The sequence below is a fragment of the Drosophila erecta genome, unplaced genomic scaffold (genome assembly GCF_003286155.1).
Source record: "Drosophila erecta strain 14021-0224.00,06,07 unplaced genomic scaffold, DereRS2 tig00000021-arrow-pilon, whole genome shotgun sequence".
Lineage (NCBI taxonomy): Eukaryota > Metazoa > Arthropoda > Insecta > Diptera > Drosophilidae > Drosophila > Drosophila erecta.
Window position 1 is genome coordinate 21,214,444 of NW_020825198.1, and position 24,837 is coordinate 21,239,280.

At 44.4% G+C, this 24,837-nt stretch overlaps 5 protein-coding genes across 11 annotated transcripts in view; 2 read left to right on the forward strand and 3 right to left on the reverse strand.

The window, feature by feature from the left end:
- Positions 1-10,665, forward strand: part of LOC6546274 (ecdysone-induced protein 78C) — a 31,967-nt gene extending 21,302 nt beyond the window's left edge. For all 7 annotated transcript variants that reach the window (XM_026977192.1, XM_026977190.1, XM_026977191.1 and 4 more), the window contains exons 5-7: positions 7,696-8,354; positions 8,434-8,709; positions 8,768-10,665. In XM_026977192.1, coding sequence (XP_026832993.1) covers positions 7,696-8,354; positions 8,434-8,709; positions 8,768-9,145 — 1,313 coding nt within the window. In that variant the 3' untranslated portion in view covers positions 9,146-10,665. The remainder of the gene's footprint in view (positions 1-7,695; positions 8,355-8,433; positions 8,710-8,767) is intronic.
- Positions 2,658-3,275, forward strand: LOC26526395. The gene is made up of 2 exons (XM_015158782.2): positions 2,658-2,696; positions 2,755-3,275. The coding sequence occupies exons 1-2, from the start codon at positions 2,687-2,689 to the stop codon at positions 3,273-3,275; spliced, it is 531 nt and encodes a 176-aa protein (XP_015014268.1). The 5' UTR covers positions 2,658-2,686.
- A 779-nt stretch (positions 10,666-11,444) lies between the features above and the next one.
- LOC6546275 (inositol monophosphatase 1) lies at positions 11,445-12,745 on the reverse strand. The gene is made up of 4 exons (XM_001973558.3): positions 12,540-12,745; positions 12,338-12,471; positions 11,918-12,286; positions 11,445-11,865 (listed from the first exon to the last, which is right to left on the reverse strand). The coding sequence occupies exons 1-4, from the start codon at positions 12,606-12,608 to the stop codon at positions 11,601-11,603; spliced, it is 837 nt and encodes a 278-aa protein (XP_001973594.1). The 5' UTR covers positions 12,609-12,745; the 3' UTR covers positions 11,445-11,600.
- A 648-nt stretch (positions 12,746-13,393) lies between these two features.
- LOC6546276 lies at positions 13,394-15,566 on the reverse strand. The gene is made up of 3 exons (XM_001973559.3): positions 14,397-15,566; positions 13,947-14,318; positions 13,394-13,887 (listed from the first exon to the last, which is right to left on the reverse strand). Exons 1-3 carry the CDS (start codon positions 15,422-15,424, stop codon positions 13,479-13,481), a joined length of 1,809 nt encoding a protein of 602 aa, XP_001973595.1. The 5' UTR covers positions 15,425-15,566; the 3' UTR covers positions 13,394-13,478.
- A 592-nt stretch (positions 15,567-16,158) lies between these two features.
- On the reverse strand, positions 16,159-24,758 carry LOC6546277 (acetyl-coenzyme A synthetase). Its single transcript, XM_001973560.3, has 6 exons — positions 23,835-24,758; positions 17,907-18,645; positions 17,682-17,836; positions 17,427-17,595; positions 17,177-17,366; positions 16,159-17,112 (listed from the first exon to the last, which is right to left on the reverse strand). Exons 1-6 carry the CDS (start codon positions 24,143-24,145, stop codon positions 16,664-16,666), a joined length of 2,013 nt encoding a protein of 670 aa, XP_001973596.1. The 5' UTR covers positions 24,146-24,758; the 3' UTR covers positions 16,159-16,663.
- Between the last annotated feature and the right edge of the window lie 79 nt (positions 24,759-24,837).

The following is a 24,837-nucleotide window of genomic DNA, read 5'->3' on the forward strand; positions in this document are numbered from 1 at the left end:
ATTGATCTTACCTACTTGGCGCTGTTAATTCGTATTATTAAATCAATCAATCACGGGTTGGATTGGATTGGATTGGACTGGCTGCCTGACTGGCAGCAGCTGCCCTAACGATCGATCACCCGGCAATCGGCGATCGACGGATCTGCTGGGATCGTTGATCTCATCTGCTGAATGTATCTGTGCTTGTATCTGTATCTGCGCGCTATTGAAGTATTTGTGGTGATGCGAGTGTCTTTGGCATTTCACAAATGTGGCGGCGTTCTAGTTTTGCCCTGTCGAAAAGCATTTTTGTCTTCGGCCTGACGTTTTGCCTCTTGGCTAATTTAATTGTTTGTTCTTTTCATTAAGGTTCCCTCGACCAGATAGACAGATAGATGGGATCCGAAGGCTTTTTAGTTCATTGAAACATTTATAGCACAAACGCGCGCTCGCTGGGCTGGCATTTAATTTTCTAATTGCTAATGCGCTCGCAGCTTATCAATGTGGAGCATCAAACCTATTTTTCCTCTTCTATTTCATTTGATTTTTGTCCTCTTGCTGCTTTTTTCGAACGTCTGCCTTGTTTTGCTTGCTATTTGTTTTTGCTTTAATTTAGCCGCACATTTCAGTGCAAATATTTGATAAGACCACTCGAAATCGCGCGTCTCGCGGCGATAATTCGGCGGCATTACTCATCCGCCGCGTTGCCCGCTTGCGGTTTACAGTTAGAGCGGCTTCCGGCAGTTAAACTTTTAATTTCGGCCGCTTTAATTTTTAATTTTGCATGCCTAATGCGAGACTGAAATTCGTTTTCGATTTTTCGCAGCATCCCATAAATGCGGTTTAAGAAAATGCTTACTCGAGCAGGTTCAAAATACTCTTAATGATGTGGTAATTCCGCTGAGTCTACACCGCAAGCAAAAATGTTTACTGCTTTCGCAGTTTCACGCTTCTTATTATTTTCCCGTTTAAGTGCAATATTCTCGCAATCTGATTAATAATAAGGGCAGTTTTAAAATGCTCTTAGTAAATAATTATAAGTTATACGACACAACCTTTATAGTTCCTAGATATCCGGATGTGAAATGAAAATGTATAAACAAGATTTCTTTCGGTGCCCCAATATTTTTGGATCTTGGCACTCTGCTGGCGATAATCTTCGCTAAGCTGCTGGCTAATTGAAATGTTTATGGCCGGACGTGAAGCACGCCAGTTATTACAAATTTCTGATGAAACCTTGTCGCTGGCAATTTATCTAAACCGCTGCCCATTAGAGCTTTATTTTCTGGCTTCGATCTAGCCACTCCATCTGTGGCGAGTGTCCAGCCAGCCACCCAAGACTCTCCGTGTTTATCTAATTAGGTAGTCAAAACAGAAAACAGGGAAAAGAGAACAGAGAACAGAGAACGTCATATAAACTGTGTCACTAAACAAAAATCCGAGCGGCAGGGGCGCGGTGGAGCTAAACTTTGCCCAGAGAATTGTGTCAAATAGATAAAAAGAAAAACGATGCCAGCGGCAACGACTGCGACAACGATGATGACGATGGTGATGGTGATGGTGATGGTGGTCATGTCGTTATAGCGATGGTTGAAGAAGAGAAGGCGTCGGGCAGCCACTCCTTTTCAGCACAATAATTATAACCTCGATTCCCCAGCTTGGTGAGAGAAAACTGGCCCCGAAAATTGTGGAGCATTTGAATAATTTTACAAGAATGCAATCAACGTGAAAACAGAACGCAAGAGAAGAGATTGTCAGAAGAGACAGAAGAAGTAGGCGGTGGCTTTTGTTGATTTAAATGGCACCCGAAATTCCGAGAGGGAACTTTGGCTATATGGACAACTATTCAAATTGAGGTCATTCATCTCGCTTCGTTGAGCGCGCTTAAGTGAATTATGTATACGTATGCACGAGTGTGTGAGTGCTCCGTGTGGATAGGGAATCTGAATCGGAGGTCTGGAGTATTTGAAGGCGGGTCAGCCACTCGGATGAGCATGTGAATGGGAGAGAAACGAAGAAATTATTCATTATTCCCCCCGAAGGTGGTTCCATTTACACGGTGTGGAAAGCCTTTCTCCAAATCCCCGCTAATTGCCCGCAATTTGCCATAGGAATCTGTCAACCTCCCGCTGGTCGAAAAATCCACAAGATCTGATTGACTCGAGATCGACGCCCTCCGCTCAGGATTTCCATAAATATTTGCCAGCACTTGGGAATTTTGATATTTTTTTTCCGTTCTCCATCGACTCCGAAACGAGTGGTTTAGTTTTGTCTCGCATCGTATCGTATCGGTTCGTATCGCTCCGCTGGGCTTTATTTGATTTTCTTATGGGAGTAGGTCAGTTCGAAATTTGCATATATGGCTGCCTTTGATTTCTCGCTCGATTTTTTATTCATATTCTGACTGTTTGCCCTGCCCCGAAAGCGTAAATGTGCGAACACGTGCTGTACATATGATGATTTTCTTATCCATCGACTTGTTTGGATTAATTGGATTAATTCAGACGATATCATTATGATGATGGGTTATAAAATAAACGTAGGGTACGCGCTATCTGGAGTGGAATGGAAGTTAGGTCAATTGCAAGGTAAATAAAATGCACCAATGGAACAGCTTGTCTACACATTATGTAACTAAAAAAGGTCTATAAATCGGCTTTGTTGAGCCGTAAAGTCTTAGTTGCGATTCTGAAAGATTGCTGAAAGCATGAAGTTGGGTGAGCATTGGCAGGATTCGATTAATACATGTGCAGATCATAAGGACTCGCTTTGCAGCTCTGATATTCTTGGGAGGACTCTGCATCCTTAGTGGTTATTTCACTTCTGGGCAGTTGTATGTCTACAATGCGGATGAAGTTTGCATATGCTCGGGACATTTGGTAAACGATACCATTCCGGACTGCGAGGACTGCTCCGGCTACTACATTTGTGGCGCCGGTTCCTACGAGAAGCTGAAGTGTCCTCAGGGCCAGATTTTCGACATTTCCGCGAAATCTTGTGTGGTGGGTCAATGCCCAAGATTTGATGGCACTTGTTCAGCAAACACGCCCGCAACTCCGCCCGTCACAACGTCCACAAATACTACGCCAGACACTCCAGGACCTTGTGCCAATAATGTGATATGCCAACCTCAGGAAAAGAGTATCCCCCATCCGTACCACTGCCGCAATTTCTACACCTGCTATGGAAGTTGCGCCGTTTTGGGACTCTGTGAGCTGGGAAAATGGTTCGATCGGCAGAAGAATATATGCGATTATTCCTATAACGTCCAAAACTGTGCCGCTAACCAGGACTAAGAGATGGCCTCTTTAGGTATTGAAGAGCATTCTTTCCTAGAATTTGTTCTTTCTTACATTTTCCATTATGAAATCTTCCATGGCGCTCATGAAAAGCCGTCAATATTGTATATTTCTGTAATACCAATCACAACTTTTGATGCTCCACCGGGATTTGCTGCTGTGAGTGCGTTAAATTACTTGTGGATCAACTGCCATCGAAGCAAAATTAAATCAAATAAATATGTGTCATGGCGAATCGAAGTGAGGCAAAGTTAATTTGAACGGTCATTAAACTGCAATTGTACTCATGAATAGTCAGCGAATAGGCAGAAATCCAACAACATGGCGATAATTTACGCAAATTGCTTGACACAATTTTGCAGTTCATTGTTATTGTTGCTCCTACTATTATTGCTGCTTTTGTTGTTGTAGCTCGGGGCGTGTGGGCGGTTGCTGCGTGCGAGGTGTTGTTGCTGTTGCCACCGCCGGCTGAGAAAAGGAACAAATTTAGCACGCAACTAACAATTTTAGCTGTTCCAGATAGAGCGCCACACACTCTGTGTGTGACTGGCACACCCAGGTGCATATGAAAAAACAAGGTAGCTTCATAAGTAATGCTTAGCCTCGTACACGTCGCGGAAAAAGGAGTGCAAACCCTTTTAACCAAACTTTGGCGTTAAATTCGTAGTACTCTTTTGTGGGCAATTGTACAAAACACGGACCTATAGGCAGTTACTCGGTTTTTTTAAGGTTTCATTTGCATTCTACGGTTCTTAAAGCTTTACAAACAACTTTAAAAACAACTTTAGCTGAGTATAGGGTATCCGATAGTTGTGCCCATGCTATGCTCTGTGGCACAGCAAGCAAACAACAAACTTTCACCCGGCAGTAAGCCGCAGCATTTTGGACAATTTCGTAACTGGGTAAACACACATAGTGCACACGCACACACACTGGCGCGCCCGGGAAGTCATGCAAATGTAGAGAGTATAAGGTGCACTAAGTGCAGCCAGCAGCGACAGGTGAACGAACGACCTCAAACGAGGTCACCGGATGGGCGCTGGGGGCAGGGGCAGGGGGCGGCGCGGGGGAGGCCATTCATGCGCACGATAAAGCCGAAAAGCATCAACTATACGAGTATATGCTGATAAACATACGTACTCGTATGTATCTGTATCTGTGCTGGTGTTACTACGGCGGTTGGCAGTTGGATGTTGCCTGTTGGCAGTTGGCATTTGGCCTCCTTCGCATGCTAATGGCCCGGCTCGGTCCGCTAAGCGTCGAAAGACTGCGACCAGAAGTTGGGGCACGAACGACTGAAAGCAGAATCCTGCCAAATGTGGCAAGTTTTGGGCACTTTACGAAGCGACACTGCCGCTGCCCGCACTTCTGCTGCCTCAGATCTCGGTGACCCAAATCCTTTTTTGCTACAACCAGAAAAACCCCTCACCCAACTTTGTGCACTCAAAAAAATGTTGCAGTACTCGGCGTGATATAGAAAATTGTCAGCTAGATTTCTTTTTCAAAAATATACCATTTAAACGATACTTTATTTAACTTTAAAAACATTTTGTTAGGAAAAATGCACATATATAAACAGTTTTTTTTAGGTAGCATTATAAAATACGTTTTCTTTTTCTAAGAATCATGTCTCGGAAATAAAGATACATGTTGTTCACAAACGTATTGAACTTTTCGTGGAATTTGAAAAGAGTATAACGCGCCTTTCCCAGGTGCAGTTCACGCTGGGAATCTGGCCTAAACGAGTTTTTCCGCCCGCTTCTGGATCCCCACTTCGCTGCTCCGCTTTTCCCCACTTCCCTGATGCTTTCATGCTTGTCATTTGGCTGCACTAAATCACTTAAGATGCTTTTAGCTGGGAAAAGTTAGAGCTTAGGCCAGCAGCAATGCCCCGCTTAGCTCTATGGGCCTGGACTGCCCAACTCCCCGACTCCCCAACTTGGCCCGAGGCGAGTGTAATGGATGGTGTTGACCTGGCCTGAATGTGCGCCGCTCCGTGGGTGGTGACAGGTGACTTGCGAGCTGGGGCGCAGGGGTGCAGGTCCAGGTCGATTGAATAAATAATGATGGGGCATTATGTTGGGGACTGTGGTGCTTGCTGTGTTCCCAATTCCGCAATGATAGATGCTCCCATTTCATTAAAGACTTAAAGCCTTGCGGATTTCACCTGCAAATCAATGTATCGAGAGCCTCGGTCGCTAATTGAAAACACCTTAGAACAATCAGAGCAAGAACGCCAACTGGCCGCCATGAGCAATTAGCGGCGTATCGAAGCTGCCGACAGCCTCAAAACCCAATGTCCAATTCCATGTGAGGGTGCTATTATCATAGTGTGTGGCGAATTATGCCGTAATTAATTTACGAGCTGTGACAATTAACGCCAGCGAGACAATTTACGATCAACGCTCTTCGGTGGGCGGTGAAAAGCGTGAAAAGCGTGACTCGAGCGCAATGAGAACCTAGAAACCTAGAGTTACGAGCGCGACAAGGCTGGCACTAAAAACCTCAGCTGGCGGCGGTCGTAAAGGGATCATGTTGCCACGCCTCTAAGGTCAGGGAAGTTGCGGCTCGCGGTCTGCTAGAGAGTCACCAAAATAGGTCAGCCGTTCCGGGATTAGCTCGTCAAATTTTGAATGGGAATCGACTCACCAATCAAGTTATTTAAATAAAGTTATAAAGCATATGATGATGAGTAATCCCCTACTCTGCACAGTTATCAAACTCCTATCAAAACTAGTTTACACAAATTTTTTAAAAATGAATAGTTAGCAAACATATACATTAGTTTGTCCAACACAGCCTTTGGAAACTGCGTTGTGGCGTATGTTTCAGTTGCAATCAATGCTCATAAATTTCTCCCTGTGCAGTGCCAACGACCTTTCTGACCCCCAGCACCGTCGCAGCTGCCATGTTTTGGTGCGCCATAAATGGGTCAGTGTGTTGGCCATCACCATCGCTCGGCAAGATTGTTATTTTTCCCCTCATATGCTGGCGATGCTTTGCGTGCAAAAGAGTTTTCCGGCACCGCCTGTCCACGCCGCGTATGCGCAATGCATGCGAAGTTTCTTTCACTTTTGGCTTACGCTGCCCGCATTTTGTGTTACTTTATTTGATGGCGTCTTTCGATGTTGTCAGACCGAAATGCTGACGCATAGTAAGCTAGTAGGAGCAGCGAGGGGCTTTCGTCATTAGTGTTGTGATTGTTTGTTTGGAAACCGCCGGCGGCGGCTACCGCCAGACCACAACAACACACGGCAGAGCCGAGGAAATAGCCGCACATAAACTCAAATAAGGCAAGAGGAAAACAACGAAATCACTTGGCTACGTTTTCATATTGAGCGCAGTGGGTCAATGTCCCACTGATAAAGTGAGCATTGAAAGCCGGCAACTGGAGCAACTGGAGCAGCTGCGTCTGTTTCTTTTTCAGCCTGTCTGTCCATCTGTTTGGTTTGGTTGGCGTTTTGTGCAGCCAAATGCGATTTTAATTAATGAAATATGTGCTGTCTTCGGTTGCACAAAGCGAAAACATCTCACATTTTGCAGTATTGTGATTTCGCATACGAGACATTCAAGATATTCAAGAAATGACGAAACAACCTTTTGGCTAATGAAGACTTCAAACGCTTAACGAAAAATTGAAATTAATTATTTTCCCCAGACAGAATGTATCGCGTTTCGACGCACCAAGCAAACAACTTGTAGGACACGCAAATTTTCTAGTTGATAGAACAGAAATGTTGGCAATTTGCTTGAAAGATACCCGAAAGTATCCACAAGTGTGTGACGCATTTCTAAGATTTATGCGTGTGCCAGTTTTTCACTTTCCCAACTAAATGCAAAGAATTTAACATCACTTGATGTGAGGCTATGATATGATAATCGTGTATTTGTAGGGAGCGTATTTTTGAATTGAAATAGTCAGGTGACTAATACGATACAAACCATGAAAAATACGCACTATTTAAATGGGTAAACAAGACCGACGCATCAGCATTTATTGGAACTATTCAATTCATAGCATACTTTTTGGATGGACCGAAATATGTAAATGTAAGTTGTACATGGATTAGGTATGAATGTCAAATAAAATAATGATATTTTCCAAAAGTGTGGGCGTAAGAAGGGGTGTGGCAATCTCTGATACATATCTGCTCAGCGTCTACGGCTCTAGAATCTTATCTTTCTACCTCATGCATACTTTATAAACTAAAATTAAATATGTTCGTACTTGTATGTAATATACATGTATATATGGAATTATTCAGAGTTTCCGACTTCCGGAAGTCAGAAAAGTAATTAAGGTTGCAGGCAGTTGGTCTTTTAAAATACAAAACTTACTGTGAGGATTTTAGAATTGAAAGAGTACGATTAACTAAGTAACTCATTTCCCCTTTTTCATTATACTTTACCCATGCAGCTGTACGTTATGGTCGCGTTCCCAAGCGTTCCCGTGAGCTGAACGGAGCGGCTGCCTCCTCCGCCGCCGCTGGAGCTCCTGCCTCCCTCAATGTGGATGATACCACCAGCAGCACACTGCACCCGAGTCACCTACAGCAGCAGCATCAACAGCATCTCCTGCAGCAGCAGCAGCAGCAGCAACAGCAACAGCAACAGCAGCAGCAGCAGCAGCACCAGCAACTGCAACAGCAACCGCAGCCGCATGTAAGCGGCGCACGAGTGAAGACCCCGAGTACTCCACAAACGCCACAAATGTGTTCGATCGCCTCCTCGCCATCGGAGCTGGGCGGTTGCAATAGTGCCAATAACAATAACAATAATAGCAACAACAGTAGCGGCGGCAATGCCAGCGGCGGCAGCGGCGTGAGCGTCGGCGTTGTTGTTGTGGGCGGACACCAGCAACTGGTGGGCGGCAGCATGGTGGGCATGGCGGGCATGGGCACGGATGCGCACCAGGTGGGGGGCATGTGCCACGACGGACTGGCGGGAACGGCAAACGAGCTCACCGTCTACGATGTCATCATGTGCGTGTCGCAGGCGCACCGCCTCAACTGCTCCTACACGGAGGAACTGACCAGGGAGCTCATGCGTCGTCCCGTGACGGTGCCACAAAATGGGGTGAGTAGGCAAGCCACAGAAGTGCTGAATTGGTTGAGAACGTACCGAATACCGAATACTACTTCCCCCACTTCCACAGATTGCCAGCACAGTGGCGGAGAGTCTGGAGTTCCAGAAGATCTGGCTGTGGCAACAGTTCTCGGCCAGGGTGACGCCTGGCGTTCAGCGGATTGTGGAGTTTGCGAAACGCGTACCTGGCTTCTGTGATTTCACCCAAGATGACCAGCTTATACTCATCAAGCTGGGCTTCTTCGAGGTCTGGTTGACCCATGTGGCCAGGTTGATCAATGAGGCGACACTGACACTGGACGATGGTGCCTACCTGACGCGCCAGCAACTCGAGATACTATACGATGTGAGTCCAGCAAATACACATTTAGGAGAACATGCCTTTTTAGCACGCCTTTTTTCAGTCGGACTTTGTCAACGCCTTGCTGAACTTCGCCAACACCCTGAACGCCTACGGGCTGAGTGACACCGAGATCGGCCTCTTCTCAGCCATGGTGCTGCTGGCCTCGGATCGAGCTGGACTCAGCGAGCCCAAGGTAATCGGCAGGGCCAGGGAACTGGTGGCCGAGGCGCTGCGCGTACAAATCCTGCGTTCCCGGACAGGATCCCCGCAGGCACTGCAACTGATGCCGGCGCTGGAGGCCAAGGTACCCGAGCTGCGATCCTTGGGCGCCAAGCACTTCTCACACCTAGACTGGCTGCGGATGAACTGGACCAAGCTGCGCCTGCCGCCCCTCTTCGCCGAGATCTTCGACATCCCGAAGGCCGACGACGAGCTGTAGGATGTGGGCCGATCCCCGCGATTCCATGGCCAGGGCCGTGCAAGCAAACCGCAATAAAAAGAATATTCTACCACTTGTAGGCTTAAGCAACATAGCTATAGATCGACATGTGAGAGCCGGAGGTCAGATACACGTCTACTCAGCATTACGGGAGAGATAGTTCAGAGTAGATAAGCCTATATGCATATTACTATACTAGCAGTGTTAGAGCGACTAGGACTCCCCGCTGAACATATCCATGCGCAAACATAAATTATTTATTTCATTGTTGACTCATCAAGCTCCACTCTAGGCATCACAGCATCACAGCATCAATTCATCCCCGCAGAATCCCAACCAAAACCGAGAAGCGAATGCATCAAAATTCATCATTGGCCAGCTGGCTATCCAAGGCGTCTATTTAGAACTCGACTGAAGAGCGAGCGTTAAAGTTCGATTAATACTGGTTTTTTAAATAATATTAACTACTATAAACGATATCGGATATATGTGTACGTTACACCTAGAAATACGGAAATAGCGTAGTCGAAAAGCAAAAAGACCCACTTCGTTCGCTTGCAAAAGTTGGAGATCCCGATCCCATTTGATATAATATATACATATTCAAGATGATACATGATAAATCTATGCTTAGTTTGAAACATTTCGAATTGAATATCGATGCGTTTATTGTATCTGCGTGTAAATAAATTTAAATTAATTTTTACCTTTAACTCGCTGCGACTTGATTATTTAAAACCCATCTGCCCACTGGTTGTCGGATGATCTTTACCAGATCTTCGACGACGGCCGCCTCCATTGAAAGTGTTCAGTTTCTTACTTAAGATCAGACATTTGAGACCGTAAGATTAAGATAATTGGGTTAGAGACCGTATAAGTTAAGTGCTTTAAGGCTTCATTTGTAAAACTCGGAACAATCAAATTGTTTGATCAATTTTTGAATAGATTGGTGCTAAATTCGTGTGTTAAGTTTACATGGAAACAAGCGAGAAAAACCCAACAGACAGACGAACAAAATATATGAATATAAACATTAAACTCTATCTATATATTAACTAAATGTATGTAAAAATCAAAAGGATTCTTCTCTAAAAAGCTCTTCATTGATTGTTGAATTTATATAGAAAATTTTGTACATTTTATTAGTGTGACAAAGGAAAATATTAAATGTAGAGGCAGCTGCAATCAATTTTGTGGCTGCCGTTTTATGCTCCATGTGTACCTTTCGCTTATTGAACTAGAATATCAAAATCTGCATAGATCTACATAAATAAATTTATAGACTACGATTCGCAATACACAAGAAGACACGCAACTTACAATGCTATAGCAGTTCTTTCTACCGATCCTCAAAGAGTTCCCCTCCATCATATCCACTTATATTTTCGATCCCTGCACATACCCAAGAAATCTCTGTGTTAATTTTGTAAACCAGTGCGCATAATGGAACCTTGTGAATGTAGCATTAAAAACGAGAACAAGAGCAACAGATTTTTAATTACATTATTAACTTATAACTAACTATTATATACATATATATAATAAATATATAGATACAATTTTTTACCTACCGTAGCTTTGATTACATTTTTCAATGATGTGTCAAATTTTAAATGGTATTACCGACAGTCCAAAATACTCAGCAACTACAACAGAAATACAGAAGTTCAGAAGTTACAGCGCATTAAGAAGGCCGACTTCCTACGATAATGGCTAATGTCCACTAATCGCTCAACTCGAATACAGTGCAAAGATCCAACCAGATATATACAGTAATCATATATCAATACGCAAGACGTTGCTTAGTTGTTTATTGATCCATACCAATGCCCCATCAGTGCACATCGAAGATGAGTCGGCAGTCTCGACCTTGCAATGCCCCGTACTACGGGAAACTATTGATGGAGGATCCGTGGTGTGCAGTATAGGGCATATAGATATCAGATACGAGGTCAGCTCGCTTTACTAAAACCCTAAAAGCAAATTAAATAGAACAAAACACCATATACAGAACACTAGGCCGGAAAACAAAATAACAAAAGGCGATAAGAACACTGCAAAAACTAATTAGAATGCGAAATACATACGCAGATTGTAATAAAATTACAGAAAAACAAACAAACAAATGTCTTTCAATGAGTTGATAAAGTGATGGTAAAGTATGAAGGCTTATCAGAGGGTTAGAAACTATTTCAAAAGATATGAAATAAGCAGATAATTGCCTCTCAAGAAATCTCCTAAATGATTTGCAAATTTGTTTTTTTGAAGACCAAAAATAAGCAAGCAAATTCTCAACGGCTACAAATATTAACATTAAACAATGCTTTTTATTCGGAATATCCATGAGGAGGAGTAGTCACTTTCTTTGTTAGGTACATGTATAATTAAAATGCTTTGGTTAATTTTATCTCCCACATCGACTTGTTTATACTACCGGTGCGTCAAGCACCAGTACTTAATCATCGCGAGGTAGGGGATGGAACTGCGTTAGCTCCTTAGAGATCTCTTGAGCCAACTCTGGTGTGGCTGCCGCCAGGACCCTTCGCGACATGATGTCGAATTCGCCGCCAGTAGGATCGATGACCACGCCGCCGGCCTCCCGGACAATCAAGTCGCCGGCACACACATCCCAGGCGTGAATTCCAAATTCATAGTTGGCATCGGCGGCTCCCAGAGCAACCATCGACATGTTGAGGGCTGCCGAGCCCAGGACGCGTAAGCTGGAGTACATTGAAATGAGTTTAATTTCCCGGCATTAAAGTAATGACTTACCCATGCGCCTTTTTGGCCATCTTCTCGAAGTTTTCATGCACGACCTTCATCTTGGCCTCGTCCCGGGTTGTTCCGAATTCACTGGTGATCAGCGCTTTGCTCAGTTCCTTCTGGCCGCTCACATGGATCCTGCGTCCGTTGTAGAAAGCTCCATGCCCCCGTCTTGCAGTGAAACGTTGCTCCAGCATGGGATTGTAGACCAAGCCCAGCTCCGTGACCTTGTTCACCTTCAAACCCACGGAGATGCAAGAGTGGGGAAAGGCGTGCACAAAGTTCATGGTGCCGTCCACGGGATCAATGATCCAGGTGGGGTCATCGGTCAGCTTCTTGATACCCTTTTCGCCACTGCTTTCCTCCTCGCCGATGAACCTGTAACTCAACGAGTTGAAGAGCTAGCCGGAAAATCTGCACGAATCTTACTTGTGCTCCGGAAAGTGGCGACGAATGCCGTCCATCAACAGCTGCTCCACATCCTTATCTGTTTGAGTCACCAGGTCGATGTCATTGCTCTTGCACACGAAGTCCTGTCGCTGCTCATTGTTCCGAGCGATGAGCTAGGAAAAATGCCGGGAAAAAGGATTATTCCATTAGCCTCCAATTAGGTTTTTTCATTGTTAATTACCCTTCCAGCTTCTGAAACCAGGTTGCTGGCCACCTCTAAGCACTTTTCCACGTCCACGTTATGTGACATTTTGCAATGGTGCTCTCTCTGTGATTTCTGGATTAACAATGAATCCCTAACAAATCAAAAGTTGCAATTTAATTAAATTATACTATTATTTTAGCAAAGTGACCAAAGCTCGCGACCTTTAAATTATTCCAATAAAGCTCGGGAAAAAATACTGATAAAATACCATACATATTTCTGATTGGACAATGGAGTTAATTGTAGTTAAAAAAATATTTCTTATTAGTGGTAAACCCAACATCCAATTTCCTTGTAGATATATGTATATATAGTCATAACCTTTTAATAATAAATTAAAATTTTGTGACGAACTTTATTGATATTATAGCATCGCTATGACTTAAGCCACCATATAATTGCGGCAAATTTCTGATTGGACAATGGAGTTAATTGTAGTTAAAAAAATATTTTTTATTAGTGGTAAGCCCAACATCCAATTTCCTTGTAGATATATGTATATATAGTCATAACCTTTTAATAATAAATTAAAATTTTGTGACGAACTTTATTGATATTATAGCATCGCTATGACTTAAGCCACCATATAATTGCGGCAAATTTAAAACCTGTGTACTAAAGCATACATACCTTTGCGAACCATGCAGCATAAAACTTCCCCATATTACAGATTTACAACCAACAATTTTGGGAAAAATAAACAAATTGCATGCCATATCAATACGAAAAATATGAAAAATCCAGCGTATTCAATAAGTAGCATTAGAACGATAATTCATGGCTGCCTAGAAGAAGATTACCTTTATTAATAATAAAGGAGAACAACTTAATTTAAGAACGTTGGAAAACCGTGCATTGTCAATTTATTAAACAACTAAAATTTAAAATCGAATTTTTAGCCAGCCTTCCTGGTGGTCAGTTAGCAGTCGTCGCTGGTTTTTCGCTGCCCATTTCGGTGTCAGTGGTTTCTGGGGTCTCCGAATCTGGGAAGTCAGTCTGGCTGGTAAAATCCTTGGTCTCCGGAGCAGGTCCGTACTCATTTGGGTTAACGGAGCGCGGCTCGTCATCACGTGGAGAAGGATAATTCTGCTCCAGGTAGCTAGCCAAATCCAAGGCAAGCTGCTCAGTAGAGGCAGCGAGGCAGCGACGGGACATAATATCCAGTTCATCTCCGTCCGGATCCATCACCACTCCTCCAGCCTCCGTGACTATCAAAGCTCCTGCTGTCATATCCCAGACGTGCAACCCAAAGTTGTAATAGGCATCCGCCACTCCGGAGGCAACCATTGCCAAGCACATGGCGGAGGATCCAATGGAACGCATCCTACAGTGAAACAGGAATAGTTGGTACATCTGAAAACTGACTACATTTAAAATACTTACGCATGGGTTTTCTTTACCAGTCGCTGGGAATTCCCAATGGCCACCTGGTTACGCGCCTCATTGCTGCCCGAGCTGTACTCCTGCAGAACCATGGCCGCGGAAAGGTTCTGCTGGCCAGTGGTCCTAATTATCTCGCCGTTCATTTGAGCACCCTTCCCCAGTTGTGCCGTGTACATATTCTTCATGGGCGGATTGTAGATTATACCAAACTGCGTCTCCTGATTTACCAAATACGCCACGGAGATGCAGTAGTACGGAAAGTGGTGGACATAGTTCATGGTGCCATCAATGGGATCGATTATCCAGGTGGGTTCATCTGTCAGGGTCACCATACCAGTTTCCGACTTTGAAATTCTCTCTTCGGCAATAAATCTGCATGGGTTATAAAATACAATCCACATTAAAAGAGGGAATTTTGTACAAAACTTCCCTTAAATAACCCCCACTTACTGGTGATCGGGATACCGTGAACTGATGGCCTTTATGAAGGTCTCCTCGACAATGTTGTCGGCGGGAGTAACGATGTCATTCGTGTGCTTTTTGGTGGTGTACTCCTGGCTCTTTTCATTTTCCGCAAGTGCGATAGCACCAGCCTTCTTCACCTCCCGACAGGCCAGCAGGAACAAAGTGTCCAGATCGCTGGCGGAGAACTGATCCGGTAGCCTTGGGAATTCGTCTTCCGCCTGGTCATTTTCCTCGTCGGAGTAGATCATGCCGGAAGTGTTGGTTCCCTTCGAGGCAAATGCCTTGGATGGGTGGAAAGTGATGTCGGTGTTGGTCAACTTGCTGTTTAGGCTATGCACATCGTCTTGGCTGCCATCAGTCGGCAAGGATGACATCATGGGCGGTGGCAATGGTACATCTTCCGGTCTCTGCGCCGGCGGGGGAATGGGCTCAGCTTCCGACTGCGAAAAATCAATAGTCTTCCCTTGAGGCTCAGGTGGTGGGGGAGGAGGCGCCGAGGCAGCAGCAGTTGGAACAGGTTTCTGTGGTTTGTTCTTCGATGCCTCCTCGTCCGATGACGAAGATGATGAAATATCGTCTAGTGGTTTCTCCGATTTCCTTTTTTTCGGTTTCTTATCCACATCGGAAGATTCCACATAGACGTCGGTATCGGAGTAGCGCTGTGGCTTGGGTGGAAGGTCTGGTGCCACACCTCTCACCAAGGAGTTCCGCGACGAAATGTTAACCGCAGGTTTGGCTGGTGGTGTTACCGCCTCAGAATTAGCGCCAGATCGACTCGGATCATTTAATGTGTTCAAACGCGCTTGCGAGACCTTCATGGACATGGCCCGCTTATCGGGAGGAACCATGGACCCGCGTCGCTCATCTGCTTGCCGCAGTGTTGTCACCCGGGCATCCTGCTGATTAGCCTCGTGATCCTCCAAGCCGAATCGGGTAGCCGCGTTTCCGGTGGGGGTCTGGCCTGGAGGACCTTGATCCGGTTCCTTGCTTGGTGGATTCTTATCGTCGGCCATTCTGGTGGTGCTCGTCCGCAGCCCAACAACAACCAAGACCAAGCTTTGGCACTGCCACCAAGGAGTTGAAAGACTGAGCCGAAAATCAACAAAACAAAAATGACAAAGGCCGAGAGTTGACTGATTCACAGGAAGTATTAAGCTCGGCCTGGGCGATCTTGATTCTCATGACTTACATTTTATAAGAATTTCTAGTTTGTAGGTTCAAACACATTAAAACAATATACTTTATTATGCACATACTTTCATTTACAGAAATATATATATAGATATGTAAATTGCCATCTTCCGTTTGCCAACGCAGTAAAACTAACAATCTTTTTACAATCAGACTGGGGACCGCTGCCCATATTCAGCCAATCCTTGATACCCAATACTTCTAGGTCGATCTCCCCAAAATAACGATCTCTAACAATAAAATCCTCTATAATATCCATAGGCTTGCAGCAGTAACTTCAATGATATGTTTCGTTGCAGTAAGTCTTCTGACCGTATAACATATATATATAGTGTATATAGTATATCCGAGCGGTTCTCTATAACATGTAGATCGTATGTAGAAATGTGGCAAGCATTATGCCACACAGATATGTATCGTTCTCAAACTTATGAGCTAATGGGACGGGGAAGAAACCGATTTCCCCGATCGATTCCGGACTTACGTACGCATCTTCTCAGATCTGAAAAGGTGTGAAGGAGACACTACAAAAAAAGAATTCAACCAAAAAAGGTGATCTGTGTAATTTGTGGCGACAATTGGAATCGTGTATATATTTTGTCTCATATCAATTCTACTAAAAATACATACATAAGTAAGATATAATTAAATTTGTATCACAACGAATTAGCGAGAACCTAAACTACGACTACAACAAAGAAACAAAAGAACTGGAAAATGTGTGCGTGGTGAGCATGTTAACTACGGTGAACAGGCAAGTACTCAAAATTATATAGACGATAGATAGCTGTGATCGGAATCATCCAGTCACTTACTTACGCACACGCTTAGGCTTACGAGCTAAGTAGAATTTGAAAGGTGCTAACCACGCCGCAGCCCGGAACGGAACCAACATTAAGGAGTAGGTAATTCATATAAGTATAAGGAGATTTACAGGATACGTAATGGGGATACGTAAGTGGTGGATGTGTTGTGATGGCAAAGTGGAGTGGTCACCGCAACCGGAGAAAGCCTTGGGCGAAAGGATTCTGGCTGCTGCCAGTTGGTCCAACAGCTACCATCTACTTGGCCTCCACTGGCCGGTTGGCGAACAGTTGCTCCACAATTTGCTCATCGGCCAAGGTAGATGTGTCGCCCACGTTGCGATCGTTAACCGCGATCTTGCGCAGCACACGACGCATAATCTTGCCGGAGCGGGTTTTGGGCAGTCCGGGAGCGTTTTGAATGACATCCGGCATGGCAAAAGGTCCGATGCGATCACGCACCATCTTCTTAAGGTCGGAAATAAGCTTCTTATCGAAAACCTCGTTTTCGTTGGGCGTAATGAAGCAGTAGAGACACTCGCCTTTGACGGGATGCGGACGGGAAACCACGGCGGACTCAGCCACGCGAGGATGCTCTGTGAGCACCGACTCTACTTCGGCGGTGGACATCAGATGACCGGACACGTTCAACATGTCGTCCACACGACCAGTGATCCACAAATAGCCATCAGCATCGCGACGGGCTCCTGTAAGGAAGAAATCAGAAACAAAGTTAGAAACCTAAATGCACTTTAAAATCACAAGACTCACCATCGCCAGTGCAGTAGAAACCTGGGAACTTTGAGAAGTAAGTGTCCTCGAAGCGTTCATGGTTGTTATACAAGGTGCGCATCATTCCCGGCCAAGGTTGCGAGAAGACCAAGTAGCCCTCGCCCTCTCCCTTAATTTCAATTCCGCACTCATCCAGCAAAGTGGGCTTCACACCAAAGAAGGGGAACGACTAAGAGTGTAAGGAAATACGTTAAGTACTGACATCAACTAGACAACGGATTTTACTTACAGCCGATCCCGGCTTCATGGGGGTCGCTCCAGGCAGGGGTGTAATGACATGACCACCGGTTTCCGTTTGCCAAAAGGTGTCTACAATGGAGCACTGCTCCTTCCCAATGTACTTGTAGTACCAAAGCCAGGCCTCCGGGTTGATGGGCTCACCCACGCTGCCCAAAACTCTGCAAGAGAATAACGACATTAGGAAAATTGTTTTGGTCTTGAGTTACATGTTAAAATAAGCAAGAATAAAGTGTATAAAACCTACTTCAGTCCGCTCAGGTTGTGTTTCAGAACTGGACCCTCCCCGAATTTCATGAGGGCACGAATCGCCGTCGGAGCTGTGTAGAACTGGGTGACCTTATACTTGTCAATGACGCTCCAGTACCGATCGTTTCCAGGGAAGAATGGTGTGCCCTCGAACTGCAATTACCAGGTAGTAGAGGCAGTTAGTCAGAAATGCATTATTTGTTAGATCTAATCAGCCACTCACAATCACTGAAGTGGCACCATTGGCCAACGGTCCGTACACCACGTAGGTGTGTCCCGTGATCCAGCCAACATCAGCGGTGCACCAGTAGATATCCCCTGGCTTATAGTCAAATACGATCTTGAAGGTCGTAGCCGCATACAACAGATATCCGGCGGTCGTGTGGAGCACTCCCTTGGGCTTGCCAGTGGAGCCACTGGTGTAGAGCATGAACAGCGGATCCTCGGCGTCCATCCACTCGGGGTAGCAGGCTGGCTCCTTGTCCTCCATCTCCTCGTGCCACCAGTAGTCGCGGTCATCGGTCCACGGGATTTCCTCCTCGACATGATCCAGCTGGCACGGAGTCACGCGCTTTAAGTGAGACACCACAATGCACTTCTCCACGGAGTGCCCCATCTCCTCGACCTTCTCCAAGGCCGTGTCGCACAGTGCCTTCAGGTACAGGGGTTTCTCTCCACGCCAGGCTCCATCCGCCGTAATCAGCAGCTTGGCCTTGCAATCAAACATCCGCTCCGCCAGCGAGTCCGGTGAGAACCCGGCGAAAACGATCGAGTGCACGGCTCCAATGCGGGCGCAGGCCAGCATCGCGATCGGTAGCTCCAGTATCATGGGCATGTAAATGGACACACGATCGCCCTTTCGAATTCCATGATCCTTCAGCACATTGGCGAAGCGACACACCTCCTCCAGCAACTTGCGATAGGTAAGACCCCGGGAATAATCATCGGGGTGGTTGCCCTCCCTGAAACAAAGGCCAAAAGAAACACGACCATGAGGAAACACATCGCATTATATGCCAACATACTTAGTATTACTTCTATAGTATTTACATTGAGCACGCGCCGGTATCGTTCCCAAATGGGTGGCCGCGTACCGGGTGCCCCACAATTGGGCTAATTACCCCGACCACAAGTGGATCACTTAGTGTAATGCTAGGCTTCCTAATTGCCTGAGCAGACTTAATTCGATTTTCTGAACTCGAATTGTCACCTAATTTGAAGAAGACATTTTATGGCCATGGTGAGGACTATAAAATAATTATATGAAATCCATTGGAGTCCTCTTTTATCAACCGCTTGTGTTCTTACCATGTACATAGTATGACTAAGCATTGTTCAGTTGTATGTACTTTGAATGCCTTTCCCTTTTTGATTTGAACTTGGCAACAGAAGCCAGTGCCAATAACCTACTTTATTTTATATACAACAGTTGCAAAGTCTTTGATCGAATACACTAGTTAACAACAGTATGTACAACTGACGTTAAATCATTAAAAGGTAACTATATTTTTCCAAAAAATAAATAAAAAATGAAATGCAATTGTTTATCCATTCCTAATAATCCTAAATTCACGAGTAGTAGGCACTGTTAGTGTTTCCCTAATAGTTGCTATTAAATAAATGAATTTACATTTGTCAGAGCTTCGAAAGCTTTGAATGGGAAAACAAAGATCGTGACTGGGCTAAATCGTGAATGGTTTCAGCGTTCAAAACGGATATAAACACTCGCGAACCCCGACGGTCAGACATGAAACTTTAAGAGTAAGGGGAAAGCCATTTCCACGGCGTTTTGGAGGTCGAGCCAGATTAGCAATGCAGTAAAACAGTAATAAACGACACGGCAGGTGCACTAGAAAGTTAGACTATGCAATCAGCAGAGTGTAAATCATCGCCTGTTGTCTGTCGCCAGCGATAAGAATTAGAATTAGCCGGCAATAAAGCGTCTATTATTTTGGGCCAAAAATATGTATTGCCAAAGAAAAAAGCAGGAAGCATACGGAACAACGACAAAAGCTCTCGTCGTGACGTTTTCAGAGGCTTATTTTAGCACCGCTGACTAGTCCGCAGTGTTCAAAGTTCGCCCTGAAAGGGGTGACGAGTGCCAAGTGGGGCTGTTTGGGGTTTGGACTGATTTTACTGGCCACAACCACTCCCGTGAAATGATATTCCACTTGAACGAAATACCTGTTTTTGCTTGTACTTGTCAATTAGTAATTTGATAAAAATAAATAAAATACGCAATGAAAGCACCCATAGACTGTGACTCGAGCTCTTTTTACCTACTGGGCTTAGTCATTTTCATCCCTGACCCTGTACTATACTATAAACTCTTGCTCTTGGCCAAATGTGACAGCATGGATCGGAGATTAGGGCTCAGTTCGACAGGAAAGCACAGGCTTTCGACCGAGTCAAAGGCATTAAATGAGAACGACTCTTTCCGGAAGCACTCTCAACTTCCTGGCAACGCAACATCATCTGATCCCTTCATTATACAAGCTGGAGTTCCTCATGGTAGCTTCCTTTTCCAAAACGAAACAATACTCAGCGGATATCCCCACGTACGAGCTGCTAACAACTTCAACTCAACTTCCAGATGCAACTTCAAGCAACAGCAGCACTAACTTTCCAGATCGGCAATAATTGTAGGAGCCCCTAAACTTTATTCGTCAACATGACCGTTATGGATAAGATCAAATAAATATAAACAAACCTATAAAAGAAATAGTTTTATTCCAGCCCTGGTGAGTGTCAGATTGTGCCGAAATCCTAATCATCCAGCGACAGCTGGCAGACAAGAAAGCTATCTAGTGTATATTTGCGGACGTCCTCCTCACTTATCAGAGTTTGGAGCACTAGAGGTGCCTACTCTTCCGCGTGAGTAATCGACCTAGTGGGAAAAATGTGGCGCGACGAGTGTATTAATTTCCAATTTAGAGGCGTAATCGGGCCACTCGCCTCCTAATCTCGTCGCCGGATCGCCAGACAAGAAATTTTCCATGCCGCCTTGGAAACACCTCATGCATCGTCCCGATCCGCCATCTACCATTCACCTCTTGACCAAGGGAAGACGCGTGGCCGTCTCCCGCTTATCAGAAATCAGAAATCCGAAAATATACATACTAAAACCGCCACTCTCACCACACGTGTGAGCCAAAAATGAAAAAATTATGAGGAATGGTATAAGAGCTACGGCAAAAACACGACCGGTGACTTATCTTAATAACAATAACATCAGCTGTTGATTCGCGTGTCGCATTGATCGCATGGAATGTTTTTGATTCCTTCCCTACACAGTGCAAAACCCGCACGCTTCGTTTGGCAGACACAAATTGATCAGAGAATCCCTCTACTTATATCTATTGTAGCTAGGATTTCTATTACCCTAAAGTTCCCAAGCACTCGCATTTATGATCGGTTAACATTACTATGTTTAACCTGCATGGCCTCAAGCTGGGTGTTTTTAACGTGGTTAACAAATATTGCAGATACAGTCCAAAACAAACTGAAAGTGCACTCCAGGCAGTAATATTAAGTCTCACAAAATCATCTGATTTCTTGCAGTGATTTCTTCTATCCCTTTCTATCGCGTCTCAGTGTCTGCTCCGGCCCTACAGTTTGGGAGACATTATCGTACGATGCTCAACCACTTTGTTATCAAAAGATCGTTTATTTGTTTGTACGGCTTGGCGCCGTATGAAGAGAGTAGCTTACAAAATTTACAGAAGAGGGCCAGTCAACCTGAAAACTTTGATAACAATGGCGAAAGAAGTCAAGAAATGCCTAGGCAGCTTTTTTATACATATGTATAAAACGTTTTTGCGGTTTTTATTTTTTACCAGGTAAAACAGACAGTCCATTTTTTTCATACTTATGTAGCTCTCCCTCTACTACCTCTCTCCTAGTCTTTCTTAGTGCGTGGAGCGCAGTGGCTCTCTAATGGGTTGTGAGTGAATCAGACGATGTGATCGCGTGATTTTCTAGACGCCCAGTGGCCGTCAAACTGTTAGCGATTGCTGGAATATTAGAAATATTTTATTTCGATACTCGTCGGTAAACTTCCCACTTTTACCTGTTCTGTATCTTTAAAGCCAATTTCCCGTGCTTTACCTATTCCACTCCACCTTTTGCCCAGACGCCGACTGACACAAAAACTAAAGGAAAGGAAAAAAATGGCAAACTGTTTAACGCAAAGACGCGCTTCCATCAATTTGAATAAACAATTTGCGCGCATTGTCAAATCGTTTACATAATATTGCTCGGCTTTCGCTTCAGGCTTTCGTGTGTTTAATTCGACTTAATTTTGTTGCTAACGACTCTCGAAGTTGAAAACAGTTTGCGTAAATCGGTTGGGTTCGAAACGGTTATTTTGGGACAAAAGTACAAAAACCTTGCTTAGTTCGACGGAAAGTACACAAATTTTTAAGAAATCCAAAAATGAATCGTTATAAATCATTAAATTTATAAATGCACTAAAATTGTTTTCAAATACTTGTTAAATTTTAACAATTAATTAGGCCAAAACCATTTCTAAAGCTTTTCCGATTCGCTGCGCCTATCTATGCAATAAAACCGGGACATATAAACTTTAAGATTTTAGCTTGCTTTGGTTTGCAATAAAATTATCTAAGACGGCGGTTCGAAAAGCGTTAATTATTACTCATTACGTGCACACTGTTTTTTCAACTTTTTGGGCCTGTGTCCCACTTTTTATCTTATCTGAGGAAAGTGAGGACAGATTGTGGGCTGGGATTAAATAGTTCCCAACAAAAATGGGAAATAGCCGAGAATAGTGTTAGTGATGGGCCGTCGTAACTTCGCGGCTGAACGGGAACCAATACCTTCTAATGACCTTCTAATCGCCTTTCAGTTACCTGACTTTCATTTGCATTTCCTCCGGCACACGCGCCCCCTAACCTGCCTCTCAAATGATAACCCCGAGATAAGCTCATAAGCATTAACATTTGTTTAGCTTTGTGTTTTTTGCGCCCTGACGCATTGCTCGGTGAACTTTGGGTCTAAAAACAACAAAAAATCTTCTCGCGCAACCAAAACAAAATACTTATTCCGTCCACCAGTCCGAGCTATTCAATTTAATTGCGATTTGAGTGGGCACTTGAGAACCTCAAAAGGTAATATATAGTACTGGGCTTTTCGGAAGCTTATCAGCGAAAGGGAGTGTCTGTTGCTTAATCGCAGTCAACGAAGTATGTAGATTTGAAGTGGAAAGAACATATATAGTTGGGACTTCTAGTCATTATTGCCTTCGATTGTTTAATTTTTGTTACGAACGAATGCCTTCTCGTGGGGAGAAACAAACAAATAATGCAAAGATGATATAACTTAGAAAAGTACGGATATTGTACTTTTGAGACAAGTATAAAGTTTTGCGAATAATAATAAGCTTTGCTTTATATTCAAAAACAAGGAAAATGTACCAAAAATAGGCTGAGGTACTGGAAAAAAAACAATTTTAAATTTATGAATTTATGAACATTCTAAACTAAACAGTATAACTAGCAAAAAACTTGTGAAAAAACAAATAGCAACTTTGGTTTCTATGTTTTCAGGGCCCCAACCGGTTTCATTGTAAATCGATTTAAACCGAATAAATAAAGAAAACCCAAGCGTAAACTTGGCCGGGTCACCCTCTTATGAAGGTCGCCTCGTGGAACGAAGACTAGCCCTGACATTGACCCAGAGTCGGAGTGCCTAGCGAAACCGCATTTAGGAAGCCAAAAACCACCCAAAGTTGAATTAATTTTGGGTCGTTAGTCCCACTGTCACATTTGGCATGCAGACGATTAAACCAATTATTGGCAATCAAAACGAAAAAGAATCGCTCGATTTAACGTACACAAAAGTAATAAGGAAAAAGTTCCCAACCAAAATCGATGGCAGGTGAGATGTGCCATTAAGTTGCATCCTTGAGAACATATTTAAATTATGCAAAAGGAGTGCTATCATCTGTTTTGGTGTGGTGCCTGCGCAGTAAGTCCTCTTCAGAAAGAGCCCACCTTTCTACGTCACTAGGCGAGAGTTTCGTAACCATACGAAAAATCAATAATCCTGCGCTACCACATAAATACTTTTGTTTTCGTTCGACCTACGCCACCCAGAGGGAAAGTGGGCGAGGATTTCCAACCAGACTCACCAGTAGTAGGCTATCTGGTCGCCCAGACCGTTCCTAACGTTGCGATCTAGTAGATTGTAGCACAGATTGGTGGAGGCACCCTCCATCCATTTGATCGAAATGGGTCCCTTGGAGATGTTGAAGTTATACTTGAGAAACTTCTCTGGGTCGGCGGGCGTTTCCCAGTGGAACTGCTTGGCCACGCGAGACCAAAACTCGGCCGGATTGTCCAGCGACTCCTGGTAGAACTTCTGGTACTCCTCGAAGCTGGATATGTAGGCATTTTGGCTGATGGCCGGATTGGGATCATATATTGATTTTTCGGCTGGCATTTTGTTTTTGATTAGTGGTTTTGGTTATGTGTGTATATCCTTGAAATATTTTCCCTTGTTTGATGTGTTCAATTATCCTGTTTTGCAATTATCCTTAGCTTTGTGTGTGATTGTTTTTATTATTTTTAGGGGTTGGTTCTCGAGCAGCATGCGCTTCTCGCACCGCACGGAATGAGTTCTTTTTGAGCACTGACCACTCGAATGAGCTACTGCCAAGCTTTTCGCCTCCGTTGCCATAGCTTTCCGAATGGAAAAGCTTTGGCGAACACGCTCTTCAAGTTCAATGGGACATGGGCGGCGCTCTTCGGAGGGCTTATCATCTTGAACGGGCATATTTTCAAGGCGCGACTTGGACATCCTTATCGTCAGAGCACGGCGTAACTTTCCAGAGAGGTAGGTGTGTCATCGGTCCATCATAGAATCAATCAGGTGATGGCTGAATGCCGTGGCGTGCGCCATCGCGTGTCCAAGCAACAGTGTTAAATGCTTTTTCTTAAATCCGGCCAAGCACGCCGCATTAAGCTGATCTGTATTATTATGAAATTGAGTGCCTTGTTGAGTGAGTTCTTATCTTTGAGTAACTCTCAGCACGTTTCTCTTCGCTCATTTGGTCTTATCGCCTAGACGGTTTCCATGGGGGAGCAGGCGATGTCTGCTACCCGCAGGTCAAGATGCCCAATTTAAATATAAAA